Genomic DNA, 26681 nt, shown 5'->3' on the forward strand with positions numbered 1-26681 from the left:
AGTAGCAGCAGTAGTAGTAGTAGTAGTAGTAGTAGTGTGGTTACCATCCTTCAAATGGGGCCTGGAGATCTCCCAGAATTACAATTGCTTTCCAGCCTGACTCTGGGCCAAGCTAAATGTGACGCCAGACGTGTTTTTTAATGTGTCGGGGATGCAGTTTTACCTGGGATGGCTGATAGTTTTCAAAGACAGAGCTGTGCCGGATCACTAGGGGAGAGGAACTTTGCAATTGTTTTCTTGCAATGTCAACGTAGAGAAGGACTATCAGCTCTACCTCTCCCCTGCCTCCCCAAGCTAGAGAAAGGGTCCTGTACTGGTGCATGTGTGCATACTGGCAAACTTTCCCTTACAGAACTAACTAACCTAGGGAAGGAAATTTAGTTTGTACAGGAAGAAAGGTTTAAAGCTTCTCTAGCACTGCTTCTGCAATCAAATTAGCAAACCCACTTGGTTGCTTTAAAGTTTTTTTTAAAACAAAGATCTTTCAGATAGAGGTGGGCACGAACCTTGAAAAAAACAAACCGCTTGGTTCATGGTTCGTGGCTTTTCATGAACCAGGAACCATAAACTTTAAGGAACTGGGGCAAGTTCGCAAACTAGTTCGTGGTTCCTGGTTTGTGGGGTTTAAATGCACCTTTCCATGCAGCTTTGCGGCAGCAGGGAAAGGGGCATTTAAACCCCCAGATCAGCTGCTTGTTGGGAGATCTCCGACGAGCAGCTGATCATTTAAACAGCGGGCTTGGCTGGCCAGCCAAGCCTCACCTGCTCTATAAATGGCCATTTCCAGTGGGGAAATGGCCATTTAAAGAGCAGGTGGGGCTTGTCTGGCTGGCCGGAAACTCCCAGCTGGCCAGCCAAGCCTCGCTCTTTAAACAGGCATTTTCTCCACTCCCAGGCCAGAAATGGCCATTTAAACTTTGGGTGGGGCTTGGCTGGCCCGCCAGGAACTCCAGGATGGCCAGCCAAGCCTCACTTGCTCTTTAAATGGGCATTTCCCCGCAGCTCCGAGCTGTGGGGAAATGGCCATTTAAACAGTGGGGCTTGGCTGGCTAGCCAGGAGTTCCCAGCGGGCCAGCCAAGCCCCACACACAGTTTAAATGACCATTTCCCTCCTGCTTAGAGCGGCGGGGAAATGCCCATTTAAACAGTGGGTGGGGCTTGGCTGGCTGGCCAGGAACTCCTGGCCGGCCAGCCAAGCCTCACCCACTCTTTAAACGGCCATTTCCCCACCGCTCTAAGCAGCAGGAAAATGCCCATTTAAACAGCAGGTGGGGCTTGGCTGGCCGGGGAAATCCCAGATCAGCTGCTTGTCGGGGATAGCAACTGATCCATGGGTTTAAATGCCCCTTTCTCTGCCACTTTGCAGTGGCAGGGAAAGGGGCATTGGGGTTCAACACACGAACCAGTGCAAGTTCGTGCTTGTTCGTGGAAATGAGCTTCCACCCCAAGCTAAATTTCAGCATTGTTCCTAGTGTGAGGAGGCAGGGGAGGGGAAGAGCAGTCTTTGTAGAGATTGCAAGAAAGCAACTACAAAGTTCCTCTCCCCCAGTGATCCCTCATGGCTCTGTCTTTGAAAACTGTCTTTGAAAACTACAGTTCCTGGGTAAAATTGCATCCCCGACACATTAAAAAAATGCATGTATGGTGTCATGTTATCTTGGTCCTATGTCATTATACCCCCCTGAGGTCTCTCCCCTCCCCAAGCCCCATCCCCCCCAGGCTCCACCCACAATTGCTTTGAATCAAGTTGCAAGATTCTGTAACAGCCTCTCTGATTTACCTAGGGTGCTCCTGGCCCCCCAGGCCCTCCAGGTCCACCTGGTGAGCCAGGATTGCCGGGCCCAGATTCAGACGCAGGAGTCCCTGGGCTGCCTGGAAGAAACGGGAAAGATGGAGACCCTGGGCAACCAGGCCCTCAAGTAAGTATCTGTTCATACTTACATCTTTCAGACATTGCATGTTTAAATCTGTACTATGAGATCTTTCGCTGCCTAGGAGTACAGACAGAAATGCAATACTGACTGGCGACATAGCAGACCTTTATTCCCCCTCCTCTGCTTGCCAGTCCCACAGGGGAGGGGCAGGTGCGGTGCTGTCTGTGTTTCTGCTTGCCAAGATGAAGGAAATGGTGCAAGATCCTTGGCTGGCCATCTCTAGCACTGCTAATTTTCCTGTACTTTCCTCTAGCTCTTTGCATGTGGCAGAGGGACTTTGGGGAAGGGTTATCTTAAAGTTAGAGTCAAGAAGATTTAGGGTGACCACACAGATCCTAACCCCTTCGGACGAGGTTATTTCCCTGACTGAAGCAGTATCATTCCCAGGTAGGGTTGCCAGGTCCCCCTACCCCCCCCCCCGAGCAGGAGGTGAGAGGCCTGGCACGTAGCTGCTCTTCACTGTCACTCCGGTCTGTGTGATGTCGTCACTTCCGGGAAGTGATGTCATCACACAGGCTGTGGGCCACCCTGGGAGTGCTCCCATGCTCTGCAGCGGTCCGATCCAGGCCAAACTGGGCCTGAATCAGGCTGAATCGGGCCCAGATCAGGCCGCTGTGGCGTGTGGGAGTGGTCCCAAGCTCTGCATCCCCCTCACCAGCCAGGTAATTGGGGGCGAGGGTGGAGGATGGGGTCCCAGCGGGGGACTAGCAACCCTATCTCAGCAGCTGGCCTTCTCTCTGTTGTCATTCACCCTTCCAGTTAGCCTTTGACAGGGAGGGGGGATTCAGCATTGCTAAATTACAAATACTCAGCTGTGCTTTCCCCAGGGCTGCTCTTCCATCCACCCCACCCACGTTCTGGATCAGGGCTTCCTGAGAAAATCCTATGGTTTTTTGCCACGGAAAGCCTTACAAAGTAGCTTAGTCAAATCATCCTCCACACAAGGGAGAGGAAGGAAGCAAATCCCAGGAGACTGCATCAGCAGTTCATAGCACTGGGCTTTCCCCAGAACAGGAAGCCAGAAGAGGTAGACTGGCCCTTTAACACAGCAGGGAAGTTCCTAGTGAGTCACTGCCCTGGAGGGCCACTGGCAGCCAGGAGAAAGCTGAGCCAAGAGGCCCCTGCAGTGCTGAGTCCGCTGGACTTGGACTGGGGCTGCAGTGATGGAGGCAGTGGGTGGAGACTTAAGCACTGGGAAACCTACACGGGTCGCCATTATTACTGGGGCCACGCCAAGCAGACCCTGCCATAGTGCCAGTACCACCGGGGCCTCTGAGCTCAGCTTGCTCCGGGGCTGTTTTACTGTCCCTGTCTGCACCAGTAAACGTGATTTTCCTATTTTTTAATTTTGAAAATGACTTCTCTACCTTGGCAGCTTTCATACAGGCAAATCATAATGGGGCTTCCTTCAGCCCTTTATTTCTGTTCTGCAGGCAAATTGTCTGTAAAATTCAGATTTATTTGCAGGCAAAGATCTGTGACTTTTGGGCAGCAGTTGGGTGACCGAGGTGGGAAGGTTTATTGCCTTGTTAAGAAAGGCTCTTAAAAAGCTCTACCCCCCCCAACCCCTTTCTCCCAGTGCTAAACAATTTGCTTGGCTTTATTTCCAGTTTATTCCTCTAGTACTTACTTCCCATGAACTATGCTTAAGGGCGTTGATAACAGCAGATGTGTTCCTGGTTGCCCCCCTCCCAATCCCTTGTAGTTGATTCTGGCAGGGTTCCTAAAGTGGCATGCTATTTTGACTTCTTTCGGTTTTACAATTACCCAAGGAAGAAATTAGTGGTTGCGGGAGGGTAATAAGCCTTTTAAACCTCCAAATTATTTCATCTAATAAGCTGGTGCTGTGGAAGTTGGCATGACAGGCGGCACTTTCCTTCCATGCTGTTAATTAAAATATTTAAGAAATTAAGTCTTTGCTGAAACCGCAGAAAGGCAACAGAAGCTGCACATAAACAGAGACCTACTGCTCTCTCCATGTACTCACCGCTCTCGGAGAGTCTCTCTACATGAAACATCTGACACATGAAGAACACGTGTCGAGAGATGCAGTGTTAGTTGAGAAGGGTAGTTTAAAAGGACAGAGCTGGTGGCAGAGCAACCTCTCCAGGTCCAAGCCCGGCTCTGGAAGGCAACTCCAGACCATTTCTATTCCTGGCTGTCCTCTGGTTGTGATCTCACACAATTTTAGACTGGAGAGGTGAAATTGACAGGTCCTTCAGGGAGGCCAAGATGAAATTAACAAACCCTCTGAGGAGCGATCTCCACCGGCTCTTTCTTTTTAAATTACGCTTCCCAGCTAACATTGTGTCTCCCCACACTTGATGAACACGCGCTGAGCCATCTTGTGTAGAGAGAGCAGGAGTGCTTTGCATGGAAAAAGAGGTAGGAAGGGAGGGGGCTGGGATGGCAGCTGAGGGACTCCATAGCAATGAACACCTGGTTAGACGTATTCCATGTATCTGGACATTACCAGGCTTTTAGCAGAGGACATCATCTTTGTCATGTATTCAAGCTGGTTTTGGCAGGTTGAGGCTGGATCTCTCCGATGAGTATTTTTGCCATGAATAAATAAGGAGTCATTCCTTCAAGTAAGGAACAAGTGATGAATCTACAAGGATGTGTTTAACCCTTCCTCTACTCTTGAAATGGCTAATTCAAAACTGCTTTCATACCAACCCAAAATTTGGAGCTGGGTTTAGCTTGCATGTGCATACTGGAAAACTGCTGGATAGGGAGAATTTTGGCAGGGGAGGTCCCTCATACGGACACTTGACAATGGAGAATAGAGGAGGGGGGGTCTCCAGGACTTACCTCTTTCGATCTTCTCACACACACACACTCCTAGAGAGGCACAAGGACGTCACTTTTGGGAAGTGACATTATCATGCTGGCCACGGGTGAGCTTCTGTGCTTTGTCTGGGGCTACCTCTGGCCTGATTGGGGCCAAAATTGGCCCCAAAGAAGCATGGGAGCACACCTGCAGCTGGCACAACAATGTCAAGAATCTACGTGACCACTGTCCACAGGAGAGGACAGAAAAGAGCCCCGTGAGCAGCCCTCCATTTACCACCCAGTGATTCCATCTGAGACAGACCCTCCCTACATGAACTGGCCCATGGAGATTGCCTCGAAGCAGGTTTTTTAATGTAAACCACCTGGAGTGTTTGTTAAAAGTAGAGAGGTGGGAGAGAAAAGCCCTCAAAATCAATACTACGCAATCAATTGCTCCATTTTTTTTCTTCTTTTGAGTCATAGCACCAAACACACAAACTTGCTTAAGGATCTTATTGAAGTGCAGAGTCAGACTCAAGGAATGATTCTAAAAACAGCTTTGCCAACTCAGCCTTCTCTGAGATCTCTGTCTTCATGACTATATGGCTATTTCCTAGAAAACGTGTCTGAAACTGCCTGAGTCAGATCTGTGTTTCGAAACCTCAACTGTTACTGACAGCTTAAAATTGCTGATGCTATGTCTGACTGAAACATTTTTGGGTGGACAAGGGCTGTGAGAGCAGATCCCTTAAATGCTGTAATGTGTTGCCTGACATGAGCATGTTTTACTTTTCTTGTCTGGAGATTTCTGCGTCAGAGAAGGAGTCTATGGCCGCTTCCACATGGCTCCCCGCTGCTCGTAACAACCCGGAAGATCGCGCAAAAAACACGGAAGATCGCGTTTTCTCGCGTGAGATTTGCACGACGTCACGTCGCGCAAATCTCACATGAGAAAACACGATCTTCCGCGTTTTTTGCGCGATCTTCAGGGTTGTTACGAGCAGCGGGGAGCCGTGTGGAAACGGCCTATGTCCGCATGTTTGAAGGCTGTCATGAGAAGAATTTTTCACGGCCAGGTTCACCAGTGTGGCTGCTGACAAACTCAAAGGAAAAAGGAAGTAAACGCTGCCACTTTCTTGCCACAAGGAATCGGCCTCCTGCCTCTGTTCCCTCATGGGAATATCAGACATCCATTGACTTTATAGTGTTGAAAACTACTATGAAATTACACTGGCTGGCATCCCGAGGAGTTGTCCCGCTAACAGCAGTGCTTTCCACCATCAGAAGGCACCTTCCTTTGAAGCCATCAGGAGACATCTCCTTGGACTGGAGAAAAGCAGAACGCCTCCTTAGGATCCAACCCAGGGTCTTATGGCACAGTTTCTTCACATGAATGGCAAAGACAGAGGTTTCATAGGCAGTGTTACAAGCTGAAGGATAACAGCAGCTTGTAAAGTGATTTGATGTGAGCAGGGCTTTTTTTCAGCTGGAACACGGTAGAACAGAGTTCCGGAACCTCTTGAAAAAGGTCACATGGCTGGTGGCCCCGCCCCTGATCTCCAGACAGAGGGGAGTTTAGCGCGGAGGGCAATCTCAACTCCCCTCTGTCTGGAGATCAAGGGGCGGGGCTACCAGCCATGTGAACATTTTCGCCGAGGCCAATTTAAACTTTAAAGAACTCCCCCCTTGTTCCAGCTGACCCAAAGTGGCATCATTGTGCGGTCCTGGGAGCATGCGCGCACTTTGCGCACGAGGATGTGGTACCAGGGGCACTACCTCCCACCAAGAGTTGCCCCCTGTGCTGGCAACCCACTGAGTTCCACCACCTCTTTTCCCAGAAAAAAGCCCTGGATGTAAGCCTGACATCCAAACCATCCAGGATGGGGAAAATAAGTGTTAGAACGAAGGCTGGCCCAACAGTTCTAAAGCAGCTCAGTGGGGCCTGTTTGAAGTGCAGAAATGCTAGGTGGAAGGAAGTCTGGGGCCATGCCCCTCAGCACCCTCCTTCCAGCCATTTTCATTCTGTTGTGGGGGAAAAAACCTGGTAGGCTGAGGATGGTTTCAGCATTGTGCCCCCCCCCCATGCCGCTTTTGGGTTTGAAATTCTTTCCAGTGCAATATTCATTCATTCATTCATTGTTGACATTTATATCTCACATTTTCACTATCAGCTGGCTTACAACACTGTACAAAACACATTATGGCTGGATTTTTTGACTGCCTTCTTCTGAGATCTGTGTTTACAGTCTGGAATCTCTAGTCTCGCCCTGAGGGCATGCATCTCCTTACCAAGCACCTGTTCTTTTATTGAGACATTTCAGCCACCTACTAACTGAAGCTGAGCTTCTTCAGATGTATCTTTTTTAAAAGTATTTTACTTTATTAAAACAGAAAGGGGGAACAGAAAAAAGAGGGATAAAGGAAGGAGACAAGAAAAATATAAAGCGGTGTGCTACAAGGATGATCAAACTACAGAGTACAAAAATCATAACCTTTAAAAGTGTTAGAATAATAATTAAAACGGTTTAGTGTATATTTTCAAATAAGCCATACGTGTAGAATTCAAACCTATTTCTACACCTTGGCCGTTTCCAGACGGCCCCCTGCCTCGCGAAACGTCGCGCGTCGTCGCGCGTCGTTGCGCAGAAAACGTGAAATATCGCGTTTTCTCGTGCGAGTTTTGCGCGACGTCGCGCAAAACTCGCGCGAGAAAACGCGATATTTCACGTTTTCTGCGCAACGACGCGCGACGACGCGCGACGTTTCGCGAGGCGGGGGGCCGTCTGGAAACGGCCCTTATCTTTAAAAAACAATTTTAAAACTCATTATTCCATTCTTGTCCCTATCTTAACCTGTTCTTAACAATACTGCTGACTTCTTATCTTGTATTTTGATTGCTTAAGGGTTAAGGGTTGGTCCATAAAAGAAAGGCAACCATGGATAATTATAACAAGGCTGCCGTGACGGGCGGGTCATTGCAAAATGTTTTTCTTGGCTATAAGTGAGTGTTTAAATCTGCGAATTGTTTATTTCCAGGGTCCCCCCGGTCATCCGGGCCAGGATGGATTGGTCAGCTTGAAGGGGTCAAAGGGAGAGAAAGTAAGTTCAACATTAAGAGCTTGTTTTAGGGATGCCGACGAAACTCTCCTCTTTCAAATTTCTCCCTGGATGTTGGAAGTCCAAAGGATCTGATCTTGTTTCCAAAGCAGGACTGATGTATCGGCCTCCTGCTGTACTTCCAGTTTTGCTTTCCAGGCCTTCTTCGGACCGCTGGGAAGGTTCCAGCCAGGATTCTAGCAGGTACACTGGCCCTAGCCTGTGCAAAGGCTTCATAGTGTCTGCTCATTGCGAGAGGCAACGCTGCGTCCTTTTCTGCCCCTGAAAAGGCCCCAGAGGCCTGCGTGCCTGCACAGCCCACGATAACTGAAGGCACCAAGCAGAGTCTCCGAGGGGCCAGCTGCAGCTTTCCGTGTTTCTGCATCTGCCCCACATCCTGGCAAAGCGGAGATGCGCATGAAATTTAATTCTCATGAGGCCCATTTCAGAGCAGGATTGTGGCGGGCGGGAGCTTGAGACACCCCCACCCACCCCCAGTTTCATTTTCCTGACCTGAAAGTTCTGGAAACCCACTTTTTGCCCTTTGAGGGGAATGTACATTCTTGGTGGGCGACATGTATGTTTCACCAATGGGGCAAATAGCTATTTCAGTTTAGGAAAATTGGATTAGGGGGCTTAACCTTCCTTTCCCCTTGCGCTATAATCATGTGCTTCAGACCTAAGTTGCAAAAATCTCAGGTAGTCCTGGACTCAGTACGCCTAGTGCCCACCTGCTCTGATGGGATCCCAAGGTGGACCCAGAAATGGTGTGACGTGTCCTTGGGCCCTGAGACTCCCAGGTCAAACTCTGGGCTTCCTTGACATGTTACCAGAGAGGTTTGAGGAGTAGCCGTGGGGAAGTGGCTTCCCAGTTGCTGCCTGTGAGTATGTGAATCAATCCTCGGCTATTCCCTCTTGTAGGTCCCTCTTAAATACTTCCTCATGGCCCCTCTAGAGACTGGGTTATGCCCCTGCTGATATTGGGAGCTAAATTTCCAGGGTATTCAGTGGCAATAATAGTGCTTAATGTTTGTTTTAGTGTTCCAAGTTGCTTCGCAGGTATTACATAAGGGTTGTGAAATTGGTTAGACGTAAGGTTTGGACGGCGGGGTGTGTGCGTGTCCTGATTTGCAACTCCACTCCTATGCTACTCCAGCAAATAATCAACCTACTAGAGTAACCATTGCCCTGTGTCTGAAAAACTCTGATATTAGAGAGACAGGGGCTTGGCCTGAGTGCTTAAGTTGGTGGTACATTGGGGCTCAAAACCAACAAACAGGAGACATACCAGTGACCACATCTACTGAGTACCACTGCTATTGGTACCACCCATGAGAGATGACTTTGAGGTTTGAGATGCAGAGTGTAGGAATGAGCAAAGAGGTAGAAACAGGAGTAGCATTCCCACCTCCCCTGGTTTCCACTGGGATTTGGGCGGTCCATTGATCTCCCGCTGATCTGCCTGCTGAGTGGGGCCAGCCCTGCTCCCAGCAAAAGAAATAGCTGCGCAGTATACTGGGCAGGGCCAGCTGTGCTTGATGGCACTCCTTGTAAACTTTGGCCGTTGCAAGGGCACTGCTGGGCCCTCTTGAGGCCCCTGAGCCCCCTTTTGAGGATGATAATGAAGTGTTTTAGCTAAGCTGCTGTTCTTCCTACAAGGCGGGTTAACTTATTTATTCAATGTACTTATACACCACCCTCACTCTCCCCAGAGCGTTCAGGGCAGTTTTCAGACTACAACACAGTATGAAAAAAATAAGCAATTCAGTGACTCCCAGTTCAATAAAACAGCAACAGAAGATTAAGCTATACCAGCAACAGCAGAATAATTGGGGGGGGGGGGGGTGATAGTAAAGAAATTAATAGTAGCAATAAAACAAGAACAAGGGGAGTTCTGTGTAGGGTGAGGAATCCAACCAGCTAAAACAGCACAGTCAGCAGATGCATGGGCAAAAAGATGGAAAGTTGGCAAATTTAGCAATTAGTATCAGAATACAGAGCGGGGTGGTGCATTCCACGGATGCGACGTGATGACTGAAAAGGCTTTCTCCTTAGTGGAAAAGGTTGTAACCAGCCGTACTGACTCACACAAAATCCAGAATAAGAATCAAAATCCACATAATAGCGTTTATTAGGGCCAACTGATACGACACAAAGCTTTGTGCAAGCTTTTGAGTTCATCAGAATTCTTCATCAGGCGTGATGTTACAGCAATTAAAAGAACAAAGGAAAACAGCCAATTTCCTGAGAGTTATGATGAGTTCAAAAGCTTGGCACGACGTTTTCTATCCTTTAAGTATTTTGTGGATTTGGTTTCTTCTCTTCATTGGCCACGCACCTTACATCCGAAGGTGAGGGCACATGGCCTCCGATGAGGACCTCACCTGTTGGCCAGGTTCAGACTGTTCAGTGGTAAGAAGCAGTCCTTAAAATTGACCCCAGAAATGAATTGTTACGCTGGGGAGTTCTTTCGATGCTGGCAAGAAGGCCCGTTCCTGCTCGCGCTTTTGCTGCTGCTGCATTTTAAACTGGTTGACATTGCTGAACTATCCACCCAAACCCCGCCATTCTGTCTTTAGGAATCTTCCATGGGCTGTATATTTAATGGTTGATTAAATTATAGATTGAGTTCTTTGGCACACACAACTGCATTTTCTTGAAGTATAAATAGAGCTCTGTGGCTCTGTTTATAAGTCCCCTCATGAGGCCTTTCAGTAAATTATTTAAGGATCTAAATCTGAACGTTTACACTTAATTTTTTTCCTCAAGTGCCCTATAAACCTTGGTTTACAATACATGAGAGTATATAAATCTCTATTACCCCCATCCGTTAGCCAAATTATTGGAGTGAGCTGTGTTAAACAGAAATACAAATTCCTTTTCCACTGGCAGGCTTCCTGGGCTTAATTGAGGCTAAGGTGTTGCCTGATTGATATGGGGTGTGTGTAGATCACTAGCCCTTTCTTATTTAGTTCTTATTTTGTTCTTATTTAGTTATTCAGCAGAACTATGGGGTTTGTCCCAAGACAGTATTATGCCCCAAGCTTTAAGGGCTTATGGATGGCCTGTCCTAAAGTGCCTGGTTTAATTGCTCTTCCAGCATCTTTGGTGGTCTCAGACTTTCCCTAATAATGGGAGTTTGACCATAGAACCTGGATAGCTAGAAAGTTCCATAACCTCATACAGAAGTAGTGGAGACCTCTGTGTCATGGGGAAAGAATTAGAAGGGCCTGTAAAGAGGAGGCAGTCCACTATACCTCTGCATGAGTGATTGTTCCAACCATGTGTCTTACCAATCAGCCACTGCTTGCAGTTACATAGTTCTGCTGCAATGCTAAATTGGGTGGAACTGGATCATACCCAGTGCAGAGATGCAGTCAACCTGCTTTCGAAGGAGGTGTCTGCTGTGTGTTTATAAGACCAAACACAACCAAGAAAGAGAGTTACAGTAATAAGCCCACAAAATTCACACACAATTCTTCATAAAATGCATAGTTTCATTCTTACTCTTAATTCATGCTGTAAAATGTGCTTCCAAAGGACCACCTTGAAAGGACATTGAAATAAGATAACAAGCAAGCCAGCCCCTTGTCAGACGGAACCACGAAAACGCCTTCTGCAATGCCTAATGGTTTTCCTGCAAAAATGAAGATGTTAAAGAGTATCAGTTTATCTATTCTCTGCACTTGAACACTTAAATGGACTGACTTGCACTGTTTCTGGAATTAGGACTGGATTGTTTGACTGGATATGAGTGTTGGATTCTTTGATTGTACATTATTTCCATCATTTTTTGGACTTAATCCTTGATATTACACACGTCACTTTATAAAATGTTGGTAGGGTGATGATGCAAAATACCCTTGTTTTGGAACTGTACTTTTAATATTATAATTTCAACCTGCTTTTATTAAGGACTGTGTATTTACTATCCAATATTGTATTGTGATTCATATTCATCGTTAGACAGTTAAGGGGTGGGGTGAGGGGCTCTGATTACTTTTGTTGTATGTTTATACAAGCCATGATTTCAGGACCATTTTCACACGGCTTACCTTCCCTCGCAACGACCCAGAACATCATGCAAAAAACACAGAAGATCGCGTTTAGCACAAGATTTGTGTGACATCGTGCAAATCTCGCGCGAGAAAACACGATCTTCTGCGTTTTTTGCACGATGTTCCGGGTCGTTGTGAGGGAAGGTAAGCCGTGTGAAAACAGCCCTGGCCTGCCTTGGTTCATTTGGGAAGCATACCAGACACTTCTGCCTTGGCTACTGCTAGATCTGCCTTTTGTGGTTTTTGGCAGTGGGGTGGGAAGGATGCATCTCTGCATGAAGATGCACATTCCGCCCCTGCCGGATCCTTGTCAGAGTGCCGGACAGGTGTCCCCTTTACTGCAGCAGTGCCCCTAAGAGCAACACACTGCCCCTTTGTATGTTACTGAATCTCTGTCATTCACAGTAAACGAGGCCACCTGAGGCATCAATGGGATAGGGGCAAAATGCAATCCGTGCAACTAGTAATCCCAACCACTGAAAATCAAGCTTGCTCCTACATACTCTCCCTGACCATTCCTCTCAAATAAGGTCCTCAGAGAGCCAAAGTTTTCCAGTCTGTCAAAACTTGCAAACAGTAACTACAATGCCAACTGACATTTTCCCATAAAACTTATGGTGGCCTGTTAAGAAAAATAAGCTGCCATGACTGCAGTAATCACTATAAAACAAAGGGCAGACTATATTCAATTCTCATTAAAAAAAAAACCCTGATCCATCTCCTCATTCCTTACATGTAGCAAGCTGTGTCCCATGTCAGTCTCCTCTGCTCAGAGCTGTTGTGTTTTCTTACAGGGTGACCAAGGTCTTCCAGGGGCAGCTGGACCAAAGGTAACTGGCTTGAGTTTGTCCTCTTTTGATAATAGTTGTTAGCAGGGCTTTTTTTCTGGGAAAAGAGGTGGTGGAACTCAGGAGGACTGCACAATGACATCACTTTGGGTCAGCTGGAACAAGGGGGGAGTTTTTTAAAGTTTAAATCACCCTTGGCAAAAATGGTCACACGGCCGGTGGTCCTGCCCCCTGATCTCCAGACAGAGGGGAGTTTAGATTGCCCTCCGCACCGGAGTGGCGCAGAGGGCAATCTAAACTCCCCTCTGTCTGGACATCAGGGGGCAAGACCACCTGCCGTGTGACCATTTTCAAGAGGTGCTGGAACTCCATTCCACCGCATTCCAGCTGGAAAAAAGCCCTAGTTGTTAGATATCTTTGGCAGAATGTGGCTTTGCTGGAGACGACAGAGGCAGGGCTCTGCTCAAAACACTGCCTGAGATGTAGCATGGGACTGCCTCTGGGCTTCTCTCCATTGCATCATTACCGTGCACATTTTTGGTAATTTGATATGAACTCAATGCACACGGTCCTGTTTAGTTTTGCTTATCCTGCATTAGACTAATGGATGCTAGTGTAAACTTTGTTCGCAGGAACCCTCAAAACAGAATGCAGGTAATGTGATCTCTGCTTAGGTTACAGTTTATTGGAAGTTTATTGGAGTTGGAAGTACCAAGGCTAGCGTCAGTACATGGCAAAGTGGGTCTGCTGCCTGGACCCACGGCTTCTAGTGGGCCTCGCTGCTGCTGACTCCCCACTCATGCATCTCCTCTGATGCCCCTCCTCTTACACCCTTCCCCTGCCTGCTTCTGAGTGCTTTGTCACCTCTGCTGCCAGTGGCTGGAGAAGGGCATGTGGGTGGTGCACAAAGTTTCAGCATTCCTGGTGGCCAGGGCAGTAGCACCCCTAGCTGCACCCACGAACCAGCACCATCAGGGAACTTGCATGCAGGCAGTGTGGGCAGCCATGACTGCAGGTGGTACGAGAGCATATGAGTGGGCAAAAGAAGAATGCACACACAGGCGGCACATGGATGGGAGGGCCAAAAGGGGAGCTCTGTCTGCCCAGGGCCCCCCAAAACCTGGAACTGGTCCTCTGAAGTGCTACAGCTTAAGTTTAAGGACAGCCTGATGCTTTAAGCTGGTGAAGTTTCCTCCCCCTACCCCCGGGTTATGTTGCTGTAAGATGGTCAGTGGAGGTAGAAAATGGACTGAATTTCTAAAAAGGAGGCTTGGGAGGGCTTGCTGTGTAACCCAGGAAGCAGCCCCGTTCCTTAATTCAAATTTTTGAAGCAGGCAACTGCTGCTGCTCAGTAAGAAGGGAAAGGCTTTGGGGAGCTGCTCTGAGGTAACTCTTCTATAAATGGATGAGAGCCTGTTTCTTCAGAGAAAGGGGCAGGGCCAAAGATGGGAGAGAGTGCTGCAAAATGGGTGTGGCGAAAGGAGGAGAAGTTTGGCTTTTAGGGCCAAGACCAAGAAGGGCCTTGTTACGACCCTTTCTTTCTCTCTGGGTAGATGTGGTCTTTAAGCCTTTTATTCTTGCCCCCTCTTGGTAGGTTAGCTGCCACCAGGAATTAAATTCCAGAATAACTTAAATTTCTCTTTTTAGTAACATGGCCAAGGGGCAGGCTCCTTCTTGGTACTATGAGGCCCTGAGGAAAGGAATGGGATATAGGAATGACAGCTACTCTGGGATATGAAAAAAAAACAAAGTACACTTTTATTTTTATAAGAAGCGTATTGGTTTCATATTATTTCTAAAACTTGATGGTTTCAAAAGAGTAGTTCTCCATTCTTAAAAGTTACTTTATTTAAACCCAGTCACACCGATCTTCTCTCAGGCTTCACACACAGTTTGCCTGCTTTTGATATTAATTTCTCTCCCAGTTACAAGTAAGACCTTTTCTCAGGCGCGCACACAGCTTGTCTGCTTTCTCCTGACTGAATGTCCTTTCCCAAACACACAGTTCAGGCTCCCACACAGGCTGTATTTCTCACTCAGACAACATAAGCAAGCTCAGGCTGCACACAGCTTGCCTGCTTTCTCCTGACTCAATATTTATCTCAGAAATGCATAGACACCCTCAGGCTGCACCCAGCCGGCCTCTCTTGCCCTGACTGACTCTTTTCTCCTCCACTCTCAGTCTCAAACTGCCTTCGCTCCGCCCACCCTCTCAGTCATCAGCCAATCATCTCCCTCCCTCAGCCCTCTCTTTCACGCCCACTCTTCATCTATGCCACACCAAGCATTTAAAGACACACACACGCATTTCCTTAAAATCATTACAGGCCTACAGGATTTTTCCCTCCTGACCCTTCTGCCCTCTATCAGCAACTCAGTAATACAGATTGACGGACATGTATTGAAAAATAATCTGTTATTTCCCCTCAGGGAGACCCTGGCGATGTTGGGTCACCAGGCCAGAAAGGGCAGCCCGGAGCCGATGGGGAGCCTGGGAAACCAGGCCTTCCCGGACTTCCAGGACCACCTGGCCCAGGCTATGGGTTTGGATTTGAGGTAATCTGTTTAAACAAGATGACTGGCCTAAGACTGTGGTTGTGTTCCACCATCTCCATCGCATCCTTCTGTCCTCCCGCCATAATTCCTCTCCCCACCCCTCCCCCATCCCTTTCCAGATTCACCTCACAGCCCCCATTCTTCTCCTCCTCCTTCCCCTCCTCTTTCCCACCACAGCACTCCTTTTTTTCATTTCCTCAGAGCTTTCCATTCCCATCCCCTTTTCTCCCATTTCTGCTCCCTCACAGCACCCATCCTGTCCTCGCCTCACCCTCATTCCAGTTTCCTTTAACACCCTCTGCTGTTCTCCTTTCCAGCCCCCCCCCACCAGCTCTCTCTGTATTCCCCCTCAACGGCCTTGGCCCATCCTGCAGGCCCTGCCTTCCAATGCCCATTCCCTCTCCTCCATCTTCCTCATCCTTCTCTATCCCAGCTCACATCATCCACACGTTCACCACATTTCTTTAGCCACCCCTCCAGCACCCCGCCCCTTGTCTACTCTCCCGTCTTTCACATCCTTTCAGGCCATCCCCTACCTACCCAACTCTCCTAATGGCTCTCCCTCAGAAAATGAGGTGGTGGGAATTCAGGATTGGGGTGGCGCCATGCCACCCAAAATGGCGCCCAAACGTTCACTGAAGTTCAGGCATCATTTTTGTTGTCTGAGTGAGCTCATTTATCTGCAGCACAGCGATCCCTTTATATGCCAGCATGGCGCAGTGGGTTGGAGCAGGATCTGGGAGAGCTGGGTTCAAATCCCCACGCTGCCGTGAAGCTTGTTGGGTTGCTGTGGCCCGGTCAGTCTCTCTCAGCCTTGCAGAGTGGTAGTTGTGAGGATACAACAGAGGAAGCAAGAATCATGGTGTAAGCTGCGTCAGATCCCCATTGGGGAGAAAAAGTATAAATATCAAAATAAATACAGATGAATAAATACATCATTTATATAAGTGCTGTGCCAACCACTACAAAAGTACTAGACATTAAAAATGAGTTCGTTGTTCAAAAAGATGCTATTTCTTTCCATTGGTAGTTCAAATGTCAAACCTCTGAGATGTACATTGTAGACTCAACTGCAGTGAACAGAATAATTCACCTATAGCAAATGTGGGTGAATGGCTGCCCACACACATTTTTGCAAAGCAAAGGTGAAATTAATCCACATCACTTGAAGAAGTGGAAAATGAAATGTGTAGCTCTGCCGTCAAGTGGAGCAGAGTTTGTAGGTCCTTTGCAGCACAGCCCTTCTCAGGGTACATACTTGTGGCTTTAAAAAACACCCAGAACCCTGCACATTTATCTCAGTCCAGTTCCTTTGGTGCTTTCTTTATTTAAGAGAAAACATCAGTGGTTTTTTCAACTTGAAAAGCTGCTCTGGGGAGGGTGGAAAGTATCTTTGTGATGTCACAAGGGCACTGTATGCGTGTGTGACTGTATGTCACAATCAGCAATGCATGCAGCTGGTTTCTGCTTGAATTCTAGCAGCACTGAACGTATACATTGGCTTTCTGTTGTCACCCCATTGGTCCAGGAAGCCCCTTACAGACATGCAGCATCTCTCCTACATCTCAAGCACGGGTCTTTCACAGCTCTGCTATCTGAGACCCTTTTAACTAGAGACGGACCTGTTGAAGGTGGGATCTTGTGTGAGAAACACGTGTGCTCTGCCATGGAGCTGTGGGAAAGCTTGTGTCCAAAACTGGGTGAGTGCAGTTCTGAAGCAACTCAGCATTTAAATTCTGTAAATTAAAGAGAGGCATTCAGCCAGCATACCATTAATAGCACAGTATTATTTTTAAAAAATACATTTGAAATTTGATACTTCAGTTGGTATCTGTAGTTCTGAACAGTTTTTAAATAGAGATCCTGAATTTGGATGCATTGAATCAATAGTGCATAATAATTGGGAAAGTTGAATGTTTGCACTTTGAAACTTGGGGTCGAACTCTTAGTTACGTTGCTTCATGAAGGCATTTTTCTGAAGAGAAAACAGAATGGAGTCTTTTAACACTGTAAAGGTAAGAGAGTGCAGGCTGTCATTGACTTGAGCCCACTTTATCAGGTGCATAAAGTGTGTCCTAAGTTGATAGGCATACATGGGTGTGGGAGAAAGTCAGTGTTAACAATAGTCCATCCAATACAAGAGGTACACTGACTTTTCCCTGCCAAGCTCAAATGCATAAAAGGTATCTTTGAAGAAGGACATCTTTGCATACATAGTCGAGAGATGATCCATGTCCTGAATCAGAGCTCCCTAATGTGGCATTCATGGGTGCCATGGCGCCCACCATTATTCCCCTTGGCATCTGGCAAGCTTTTCAGAAATTGAGTGGGACTCTTGTATGGCACGGCTTGTTATTGAGTGCCCTAATTCAAATGAAAGGGTTTCCATTGGAGGATCAGAAAGAATGGTGAGTATCTGGACTTTCCTCTAGTCAATGTGAAGTTCCACCCCACCTTAGACTTTCCTTCTTCCCAGGAGGTGCGAGGGGAGGGATGTATTCCACATGACTCCGCCTCCTGCGGCAGCCAACTGAGGTTTGGTTCCACCTGCTGTGATAGCTGCTTTGGGATGGCCCTCTCCAACCCTTCTCAAAATTCCAAAAGCGCCTTCAATTCAACCTCCATGTTTTCACCGCCTGCAAGATCTTTGGGGAGTGCGTAGGATTAGCTAACTGTTCCCCCAGTTATTGGCTGTGAGGATACAGGGATGGTGAAGTCCTTGGAGTTAGGTTCAGCTATAGACTGGTTACAGATTGAAATTCTATCACTGCAACAGTCTGTGGAATTGAAATAAAAAAATGTTGCTATAGCCTGATGCTGTAGGCTTTGGTGGGCTCCACGGGGCTATTCATGGACATATCTGGTGGGGTGCCTGGTAAGAAATATGCCACAGCTACCCCTTGGGAACCTTTGATGGAGGACCAGGTCTATGCTAACAACAATAAGAATAAGAATATTGTGTTATTTAGATGACAAAGAACACAGTTAGATGAAGCCAGTTAAAGAGGGAGTGTTAAGCATCTTAGCTATGTGGCTGGTGGATACAAGTGAAGAAGCAGAAAGCAGGCTGAAGAACTGTATTCTAGAGACAAACAAGGGAACAACATTTAGCTGAAGGAAGACAGTAGTAAGCCCTACCTGACTAAGGGGGTTTCCAATTTATTTATTTATTTGGTTCTGGCCCCATATTACTTTTAATTTTCCTCTTGATTTCTGCATGCATTTTTTCACGTTCAGTTTTTTGTTTGTTTTTTCTCTGTTTTTTTCCCCAGTTCTTTTGAGACTACTTTTACTGCAATTTTTTTCTGGAAACTGATTTTTGAGTCGATTTTTTCCCTTGAGCATAACGTTTGTTTTCGTTTTATTTGACCTGCCCAGTCCTACCCACCTCCAATCAACTTTTCAATTATTAGACATTCATCATCGCCGAAGTGCTCCTCTGCCCCAGTCTTCCTTTCCTATCCTCTTGGTTTTGTTTCCAAATTATTTTTTTTTAAATCATCAATTTCATATTGATATATTGACTTCCCATTGTAATAATAGGTGCAGCAGGTTCTCCGAATGCCCAGCTTTCGTTTTTAAAAAAGTAAATCTCTAGTTCCTTCCATTCAGGAGATTGTGACTGTGGACCTAGGTTTACTATCCCCTGGTTAGCCCTGAGCTTCTCCACTGGTTGCAGTGGGAGCTGGGGGAAAAATTAAAAAGCTGATGGTGTTGTATGCACTGTTATGTCACTTCCAGGAAAAACCATAGAGCTTTACTATAGAGGTTCTGGCAATACCTAGAGCTATCCACCATCACTTCCAGCAAGGGTTTGCGGCGCTAATGGCCAGCTGGCCAGGTGCCCCCCCCCACACGCGCAAGCATGCACACCCTGGCCTGCATGATGACGTCAGGCGTGACATCGCGGGAGCATGCACGCCGGCGGCGGCCCAATCGCTGCAGCGGGCAGCCTCCAAGCTCTTCCGCTTGGTTGCCTGCACCACCGCAGATGCCTGCCCACGGCGGCTGCGCCCAGCTGGGGGCTTGTGCTGGCGGCGGCACTGGTGTGGGGCGGGAGGGATAGGAGGCTGCTGCTTTGTGGTGCGCGCTTCCGCCCCCCCGCGCCGACTCCAGCGCTCCCTCTGGCACCCTGCACCTGAGGCCACCGCCTACCTGGCCTCAATGGGCGCACCGGCCCTGCTTCCAGCTTTTCCATAGAAATGATGTCATTGTAACTGCGATGCTGCTGCTCCCACCGTGGACCTTACCTCAACCTCCTACCATTGCCACATATGGCCTGAGCAACCCTGTATGAACCAATTCCTGGATTCATAAACAAACTTTAGTTAAAATAAGCCATGGTTTCGCATGATGTCTGAACTAAATCTGTGTGTGGTTGCTAGTCTGCCCTCCCGCCATTGTTCCTGGGTTTAGAAAACAAGCAGACCAAAGCCTGAACTTGAGAAGGTTCCCAAGACCCATTCTCACACTGCTTGCTGGCCACGAAACATAGCACGAAATTGCACCAGGAAGACGCTGTCGTTCTCACATGAAATCACTCCAGGAAGACGCTGCCGTTCCGGGAGCTCAGCATGATGTTCCGTGGCCGGTAAGCAGTGCGAAAACGTCCAAGATTGAGACAGAAATGCATGATTTGAGACAGACGTTTATTTATTGCCATGGAAGGTGCCCCCCTTCACATAGCCCGCCTTTTGGCACTTAGTAGCATCTGCTATTATCAGTTATGTGTCAAAATTAAAATATCAAGGGTGAGAAAAAGAGAGCCTGGGTTTGCTGCTGCTGGCGCTTGCCAAAAGAACAGCCTGTTGCAGAAGCTGCTGGTGGGGGATGAAAGTGACAGACTGTTTACGTAGGAGCTGGCAGAGAGTCCGGTCTTCTCTTTTAAGGAAAAAATATCACCACTCAGAGACTAATTGCAGCATCGTGGGGGAAGGAGAGCAGGGAAAGAGGACAGAGGACAGGCTGGGCCCTGGGCCTGCAAGTGAACCACTGCTTTACGGGTTCCCAGTGCCCTATTGACGGCCATGGGCAGTTGGTTGAGTGTTCTTGCATCTCACTATTCAGAGAGACAAACAAAAGAAAGCTGAACTATGGTAGTTCCATCTTTTTTCCCCTTTGGGAATTCTTGTTGTTATCCTTCATCCCTTGAATGTTGTATTGAGAGATAACTGCATAGGAGAAAACCTGTCCATGGTCGTCGTCACACGGCCATAAATTTAGTGCCAAACTAGCGCCATCTCCCTCTGAATGCTCACCTTATTCTGGTTCTGTTGCGATTTCGCCATTCTCCCCAATTCACGCTTTGTGACTCTTTATGTCGTCCTCATCGGCTTCCATGTGAATGCCCTGGATCGACGGTGAACGCTTTGCAACGCCAAAGCGCTCACTTCCCCAATCATCTGTCCCACCTAACGCTGCTTCTCCCGCCCCACACTCCCACAAGCCCCAGCGCGGCCCGCAATTAAGCCTCAAAGTAATTTTTTTTTAAGGTAAGCCTTATAGCGCTATTGTGATATTCTACCATGCAAGAACAACTAAAGCAGTTATTTATTTTTTATTTATTTTTTCAATTTATATACCGCCCATCCCCAGGGGCTCTGGGCGGTGAACAGTTAAAATCAATAAAAACAAAAACTAAAATCAATATACAAATAATAAAACAAACAACAAATTAACAAGGTGCAGTGGTGGGGAGAACCTTCCCCACCCCAAAGGTGGGAGTCCATTTACACCAATTGAGTACACTGACATTTCCTCTAAAATTTTAGTGCCAAGTAGCTGTGGATTCACTGCCTGTCTTGCCCCCCCCCTTTTTAAATATATATCAATGTTGACCCAGCACAACAATGGTATAACGGAAGTCCGGTATAGCGCAAATATGCAAAAAAATAAAAAATTAAAGGAGGGGTGGGATTTTTTGGCCCTGTTTCCAGAGGCACTTTGACTGCCCATCAAATTGCACTTTTCCCTGTTAATGTGACTGACTGGAAGCGCAAGCAGTCGTCATAAGATGGGAGAATCCGTTCTGATAACGATAACAGAGGAAACTATTTCTAGCGCAAAACTGACGAAATAAGGGGCCGTGTGACGACGGCCCATGTGGCACTGAAGAGGTAGAATCAGTCGACCATGTACTGTTTTACTGTTTTTATCAGGAAGCTCAGTCAAATATAATTTCCCCTCTACTTAAAAATGTATAGGGTGTTCCAATGCCAGTATTTTAAAGAAACTTTTAATGGATGTTAACCAACAGTCACTATTGGCTGTGCTAATTTTTTTTCAGTGGCCTGCAGAATTCATTGTGAAATTTTATGTATGGATTTTACTATTTAGTTTCTGATTTGTACTGGTCAATAACCAAACAAAGAAATTGATTGATTGATTGCATAGACTTGTCTCTTAGTAATGGTCCTGTTTCAATTTGCAGATGACCATAGCAGTGCAGAAGCTATTTCCATGCAGTGTATCCTACTGCCCTTCTTGAAATGAACATATCTCACAACCAGGGGCGGAGCAAGGGTTTACCTTGCTTGCGGCCGGCCGGCCGGGCACCCCCACGCGCGCACGAGCGCGCACGCACACCGGCCTGCGTGATGACATCACGCGTGACATTATCACGGGAGCGCACGCGCCGCTGCCGGCCCGATTGCTGCGGCAGGCGGCCTCCGAGCTCTCCCGCTCGGTTGACTGCGCCGCCGCAGATGCCTGCCCACGGTGGCTGCGCCTGGCCAGGGGCTTGTGCTGGCGGCGGCAGCGGCGCGTGGTGGGAGGGATAGGAGGCTGGTGCTTTGTGGCACGCGCTCCCGCCTGCCGCGCCTCCTCCGGCGCTCCCTCCGGCACCCCGCGCCTGCGGCCACCGCCTACCTGGCCTCAATAGGCCCGCCGCCCCTGCTCACAACCATGGAGGCAACAGAGGATGTCTGCCTCATCCCATGACCTTTACAGGCCAAACTACACATTAGGTTTTACACAAGTTCACCACCGGGAAGGGTAGCCATATTGCAACTGTGATTCCCTGGTGGCAACTGCATGTAAGTGCTTTTACACCGAGTTGCCACTGGGAACTCGAACTGCAGTATGGCTGCAAGTCTCTGTGGCAAACTCAGGTTAAGGTATTTGGCCCTCAGAATGCCTCAGAGCACTGCTGAGAGGTACCAGTGGGGATCTACCATGGCAACTGCAACCTGCCTCTCTCTCGGGATGCATAGCAGCTACCTCAAGATAAAACTAATTGAACTGTGGCAATTTATTTATTTAATTATATTTTTCGTCCAGCCTTTGCTTCAAGGTAGCATGCATGATTCTCTCTTCCTCCATTACATCCTCATAACAACCCTGTAAAGTAGGTTAAGCTGAAAGCATCCAAGGTTATCCATTGATCCATTAGTTCAAAAGTGGACTCAGCTGCCCAGGGAGGTGGTGAGCTCCCCTTCACTGGCAGATTTCAAGAAGAGGCTGGATGAATACTTGTCAGAGATGCTTTAGGCTGATCCTGCACTGGGCAGGGGGTTGGACTGGATGGCCTGTATGGCCCCTTCCAACTCTGTGATTCTATGATCTTCCCTGGCATGTAATGATTTGAAGGTGGATTTCCAAAGGCTCTAACCACTACACCACACAGACATATGGGGGAGGTGTCTTGCGATTATGGTTCTCAGAACGCTCATGAAATACCATCCAGCTTCAAACATCTGTCAGCAGCTACAGATTAAGTGGTCTGAACACTGCACTTGACTTGCAAGCAGAAGGTTCTGTGTTCAGTTCCCGGCATCTCCCGCTAAAAGAGGGATTTCTGATAGCAGGGCCAGGAAAGACCTTTTCCTGTGTGCTTCGGCAGCCACTGCTAATGGCTGGTAGATAGCCAAGTGGTCTGTGATAAAGAGGAGCCCTTACTTATCTTTCTGAGTCATTTTGGGTTTTTTTATTCTGGAAGTTTGAAAAGAATGTCCTGGAGATCGATCCTGCTCTTATCAGCAGAAGAAAATATGCAACAGTCCCTTCTGCCGCTTGAATAGGCATCTTTTGGGTGCTCTGGACATAGATCAATCCCTTCCCTGCCCATGTGTGGACATGCTGCAAGTACAGCCTCTTTACCAACATGACACTTGGCAGCACTAGGGGATCATGGTCCTTGAGATCTCTGATTTCCAGCATTTAAAAGAAAACGCATTAACTTCATTTTTGTTTCATTTTGCAATTTTGCTGAATGTAAAGACGGCTTGTTGAGTACAAGACCTTTCACAGAAATGTTTGAAAGCCTGGTGCAGCGCCGTAACAAAGCAAGCGAGAGACCTCTGTCACTTTTGTTTGAACAGGATATGGAAGGCTCGGGGATCGTGGGCTCGTCAAGCGGACCGGCCATCCTTGGATCCAGTGGGCCAGTTGTAAGTGGATGTCGCCTGTTCCCTGCGCACACACATACACACACTGCTGTCTTCTAAATCCTTGTTAAAGTACTCCCTCGGCGCTCCTTTCGCTAGCCAACTGTCTCATTCTGTCTAATAATTTTGAGTTGAGAAGATGGGGCGCTTGCTTCGGCTGTTTTTCAGCCTGAGGCATTTGATTCTTCTGCGGACTAAATGTTTGATCCCAGCTCCCGTAACAAACCACTGTGGAATCTTGGAAAACAGAACTGAGCTGGGTGGGGTGAGAGGAAATGATTCAGTGCATGTTCTGAACCAGAACTGGCCATGACCTCATTCTCCCAGCACTCGTCTACAGTTATCGTCGTTATTTCCCTCTCATTCAAGCCCGTTCAAGTGAACCAATACAGTATGTTAAAGTGAGAGTGCTGAAAAGAAGATGGTATGTTTTGAAGAAGGTTGTGATTAAAACCTCATGTCACGCCAGACACTTCATTGGAGTGTCCCTTCTTCTTCAGCTGGAACGCCAGCTCTCCAATGAGGCATTTAAAACCTAGGTTTTATGTTGTGTTGCATAAAAAGGGCACGCTGAGCCAGCTCTCCCCCTTTCCCATGGTTGCTTCTCCACGGAAAAGAAGGCTGCTCTTGGCCTTCAACGCGACAAAAGCCGTTGTGGGAATTTGTCCTCTAGGCAGGGCTTTTTTTCTGGGGAAAGAGGTGGTGGAACTCAGTGGGTTGCCCTCGGAGAAAATGGTCACATGGCTGGTGGCCCCGCCCCCTGATCTCCAGACAGAGGGGAGTTGAGATTGCCCTCGGAGGGCAATCTCAACTCCCCTCTGTCTGGAGATCAGGGGGCAGGGCCACCAGCCATGTGACCATTTTCAAGAGGTTCCGGAACTCCGTTCCACCACATTCCTGCTGAAAAAAAGCCCTGCCTCTAGGTCGGAACCTCCAAGAGCATAGCCCAGTTCTCCCAGTTTTCCCCATGATTGCCTCAAAAGGCAAGGGGGCGTTCATTTTCCGTCCCCCCCAAAAGTAACCATTGGGATAGGAATTTGTGGCTCGCTCTGTTAGCAGAGGGAAGTGTGCAATGCTGGTTTCTTTGAGTCAATCCGGTCAACTCCTAGACTGCCCCCAGACAAGGTCCTGTGCAGTTCTTTTTCAAGTAAGAATATCCCCTGACAGCTGAGGAGGAGCACACATGGCCACTCACAGGTCGAGCAGAGGGAACCCACTGCCCCCGCCTCCCAAATATCATCTACCCTGCCCTGTTTGGGTTCTATGCAATGGGGATCTGTTAATGTATATGAAATTGTGAATTGTGTTTTTTTCAGCGATCTTCACATATATCCCCTTGAGGAAGCATTTTGCAAACTGGGTTCCAGTCTCTCACATCGAGGGAAGACTCCTTGCAGTGAGGGGAAGCCCCTCCACAAGTGCAATGACTCTGTGGGGTCTGGAGTTGCCAAATGCACAGAGAAAATGCCCTGCCCCTTTCATAGAAGTTTAAAGTGTGGCAATGGGCAGTTGTTCATGGCAAGGGGGGCCATAGCGAGTCTCTCTACGTGGGACCTCTTACACGAGGACGCTCAAGTGAAGGGAGACACAGTGTTAGCTGGGAAACAAAGTTTAAAAAGACAGAGCTGAAGGCTTTGTCACTTTCACCTCCTAAGAGCCGGCAGAGATTGCTCCTCAGAGGGTTTGTTTATTTAATTTTTACCTTCCTGAAGGGAAGGTGAAATTGACAGGATCTTCCCAGAGGCAAAGATGAAATAAATCCTCTGAAGAGGGGTCTCTGCCAGCTCTAGAGAGGTTTAAACTACGCTTCCTGGCTAACACTGCGTGTCCCTTCACTTGAGCATTCTCGTGTAAGAGGTCTCATATAGAGAGACTCAGCATTACCTGGCATTTGCTGCAGTTCAAACAGATATTAAGGGGACTGTTAGAGAAAGAAGTTTAAAAGCTGGCAGCCCTAGGGTCCAACCCAGTTTTTGTCAGCCAGCACAGGCACTGAGCGAATCTCAGCCAGACGAATGGTTCCCTAAGCCATTTCGTCAGTCCCAGGGGTCAAGTCAGTTCTATTTGGAACATTACTAGTTAAAAGCATTTGTTTATGCTCCTTCACAAAATGGTAAATGCCAGACGTGTCAGATGTCTCTCTACACAAGACTTCTGACACGTGTTCTTCATGTAACAGGAGACACAATGTTAGCCGGGAAGTGTAGTTTTGAAAGACAGAGCTGGCAGAGATCACTACAGAGGGGACAGATTTTCTCACAGCCCTCCACCGACTCTGGCATCCCCTCTTCCTGATCCTTTGCCCTGCTGAGGCTAAGTTAAGTCAAAGTTTTTAGCAGCAGGGACAGCAGGGTAAAAGCTCTGGAAGGGGAGACCATCTGGCACTCCAGAGGTGGCGGAGGGCTGTGAGAGAATCCGTCCTCTCCGGAGTGATCTCTGCTGGCTCTGTCTTTCAAAACTACGCTCCCTGGCTAATACTGCATCTCCTGACACTTGACGAACACAAGCCCAGGTGTCTCATGTAGAGAGACTCTCACGTCTGCTGTCTAAAGTCTACTTTGACCCTTTAAGAAATCCTTATTCAAAATATCCCTCCGTTTGAAGACTCCTTGCTGAGGAGATTTTTTCACAAGCTGCTTTTCATAGACAGTTACAGTCCTTTTAGATACTGTGTGTCTGAATGAATGTTTTGTTTTGTTTGTACTGGAATAAATGGGACTCACAGCTGCTTATCTCAGTCTGTGGATGCCCAGATTTATACACCTAAAGAGCTTGGATCTTTGTGCCTGTGTTCTGAACAGGTAGAAACCAGACCTTCCTCAGCAATCTCAGATTCCTGATTTCAAATATTTTATTTCAGGGTCCTGCTGGAGGGACGGGCGTGCGAGGACCAATGGGGCCTAAGGTATGAAGTGGCAAATGATCAAGCAAGAAAAAGAAAAACATATTTTTCATATATCCATAGCGGAATTGGGTTTGTTGCATCTGTTGCACTTCAGCCAATTTGTTCTTTTAATTGTTGGCCAATATTTTAAATATGGGGTTGGATCCTACCAGCTTTTCCATTAGATCTCTCCCCGTTCCATTCTT

The 26681-nt window shown here is 47.7% G+C and overlaps 1 protein-coding gene across 3 annotated transcripts in view; it reads left to right on the top strand.

Annotated features, from left to right (window-relative positions):
• Positions 1–26681, top strand: part of COL15A1 (collagen type XV alpha 1 chain) — a 265292-nt gene that overhangs the window by 143041 nt on the left and 95570 nt on the right. For all 3 annotated transcript variants that reach the window (XM_054990908.1, XM_054990909.1, XM_054990910.1), the window contains 6 exons: positions 1785–1919; positions 7746–7808; positions 12658–12693; positions 15082–15207; positions 23526–23594; positions 26452–26496. In XM_054990908.1, coding sequence (XP_054846883.1) covers positions 1785–1919; positions 7746–7808; positions 12658–12693; positions 15082–15207; positions 23526–23594; positions 26452–26496 — 474 coding nt within the window. The remainder of the gene's footprint in view (positions 1–1784; positions 1920–7745; positions 7809–12657; positions 12694–15081; positions 15208–23525; positions 23595–26451; positions 26497–26681) is intronic.

This window comes from Eublepharis macularius, chromosome 11 (assembly GCF_028583425.1).
Source record: "Eublepharis macularius isolate TG4126 chromosome 11, MPM_Emac_v1.0, whole genome shotgun sequence".
NCBI classification, from domain to species: Eukaryota; Metazoa; Chordata; class Lepidosauria; order Squamata; family Eublepharidae; genus Eublepharis; species Eublepharis macularius.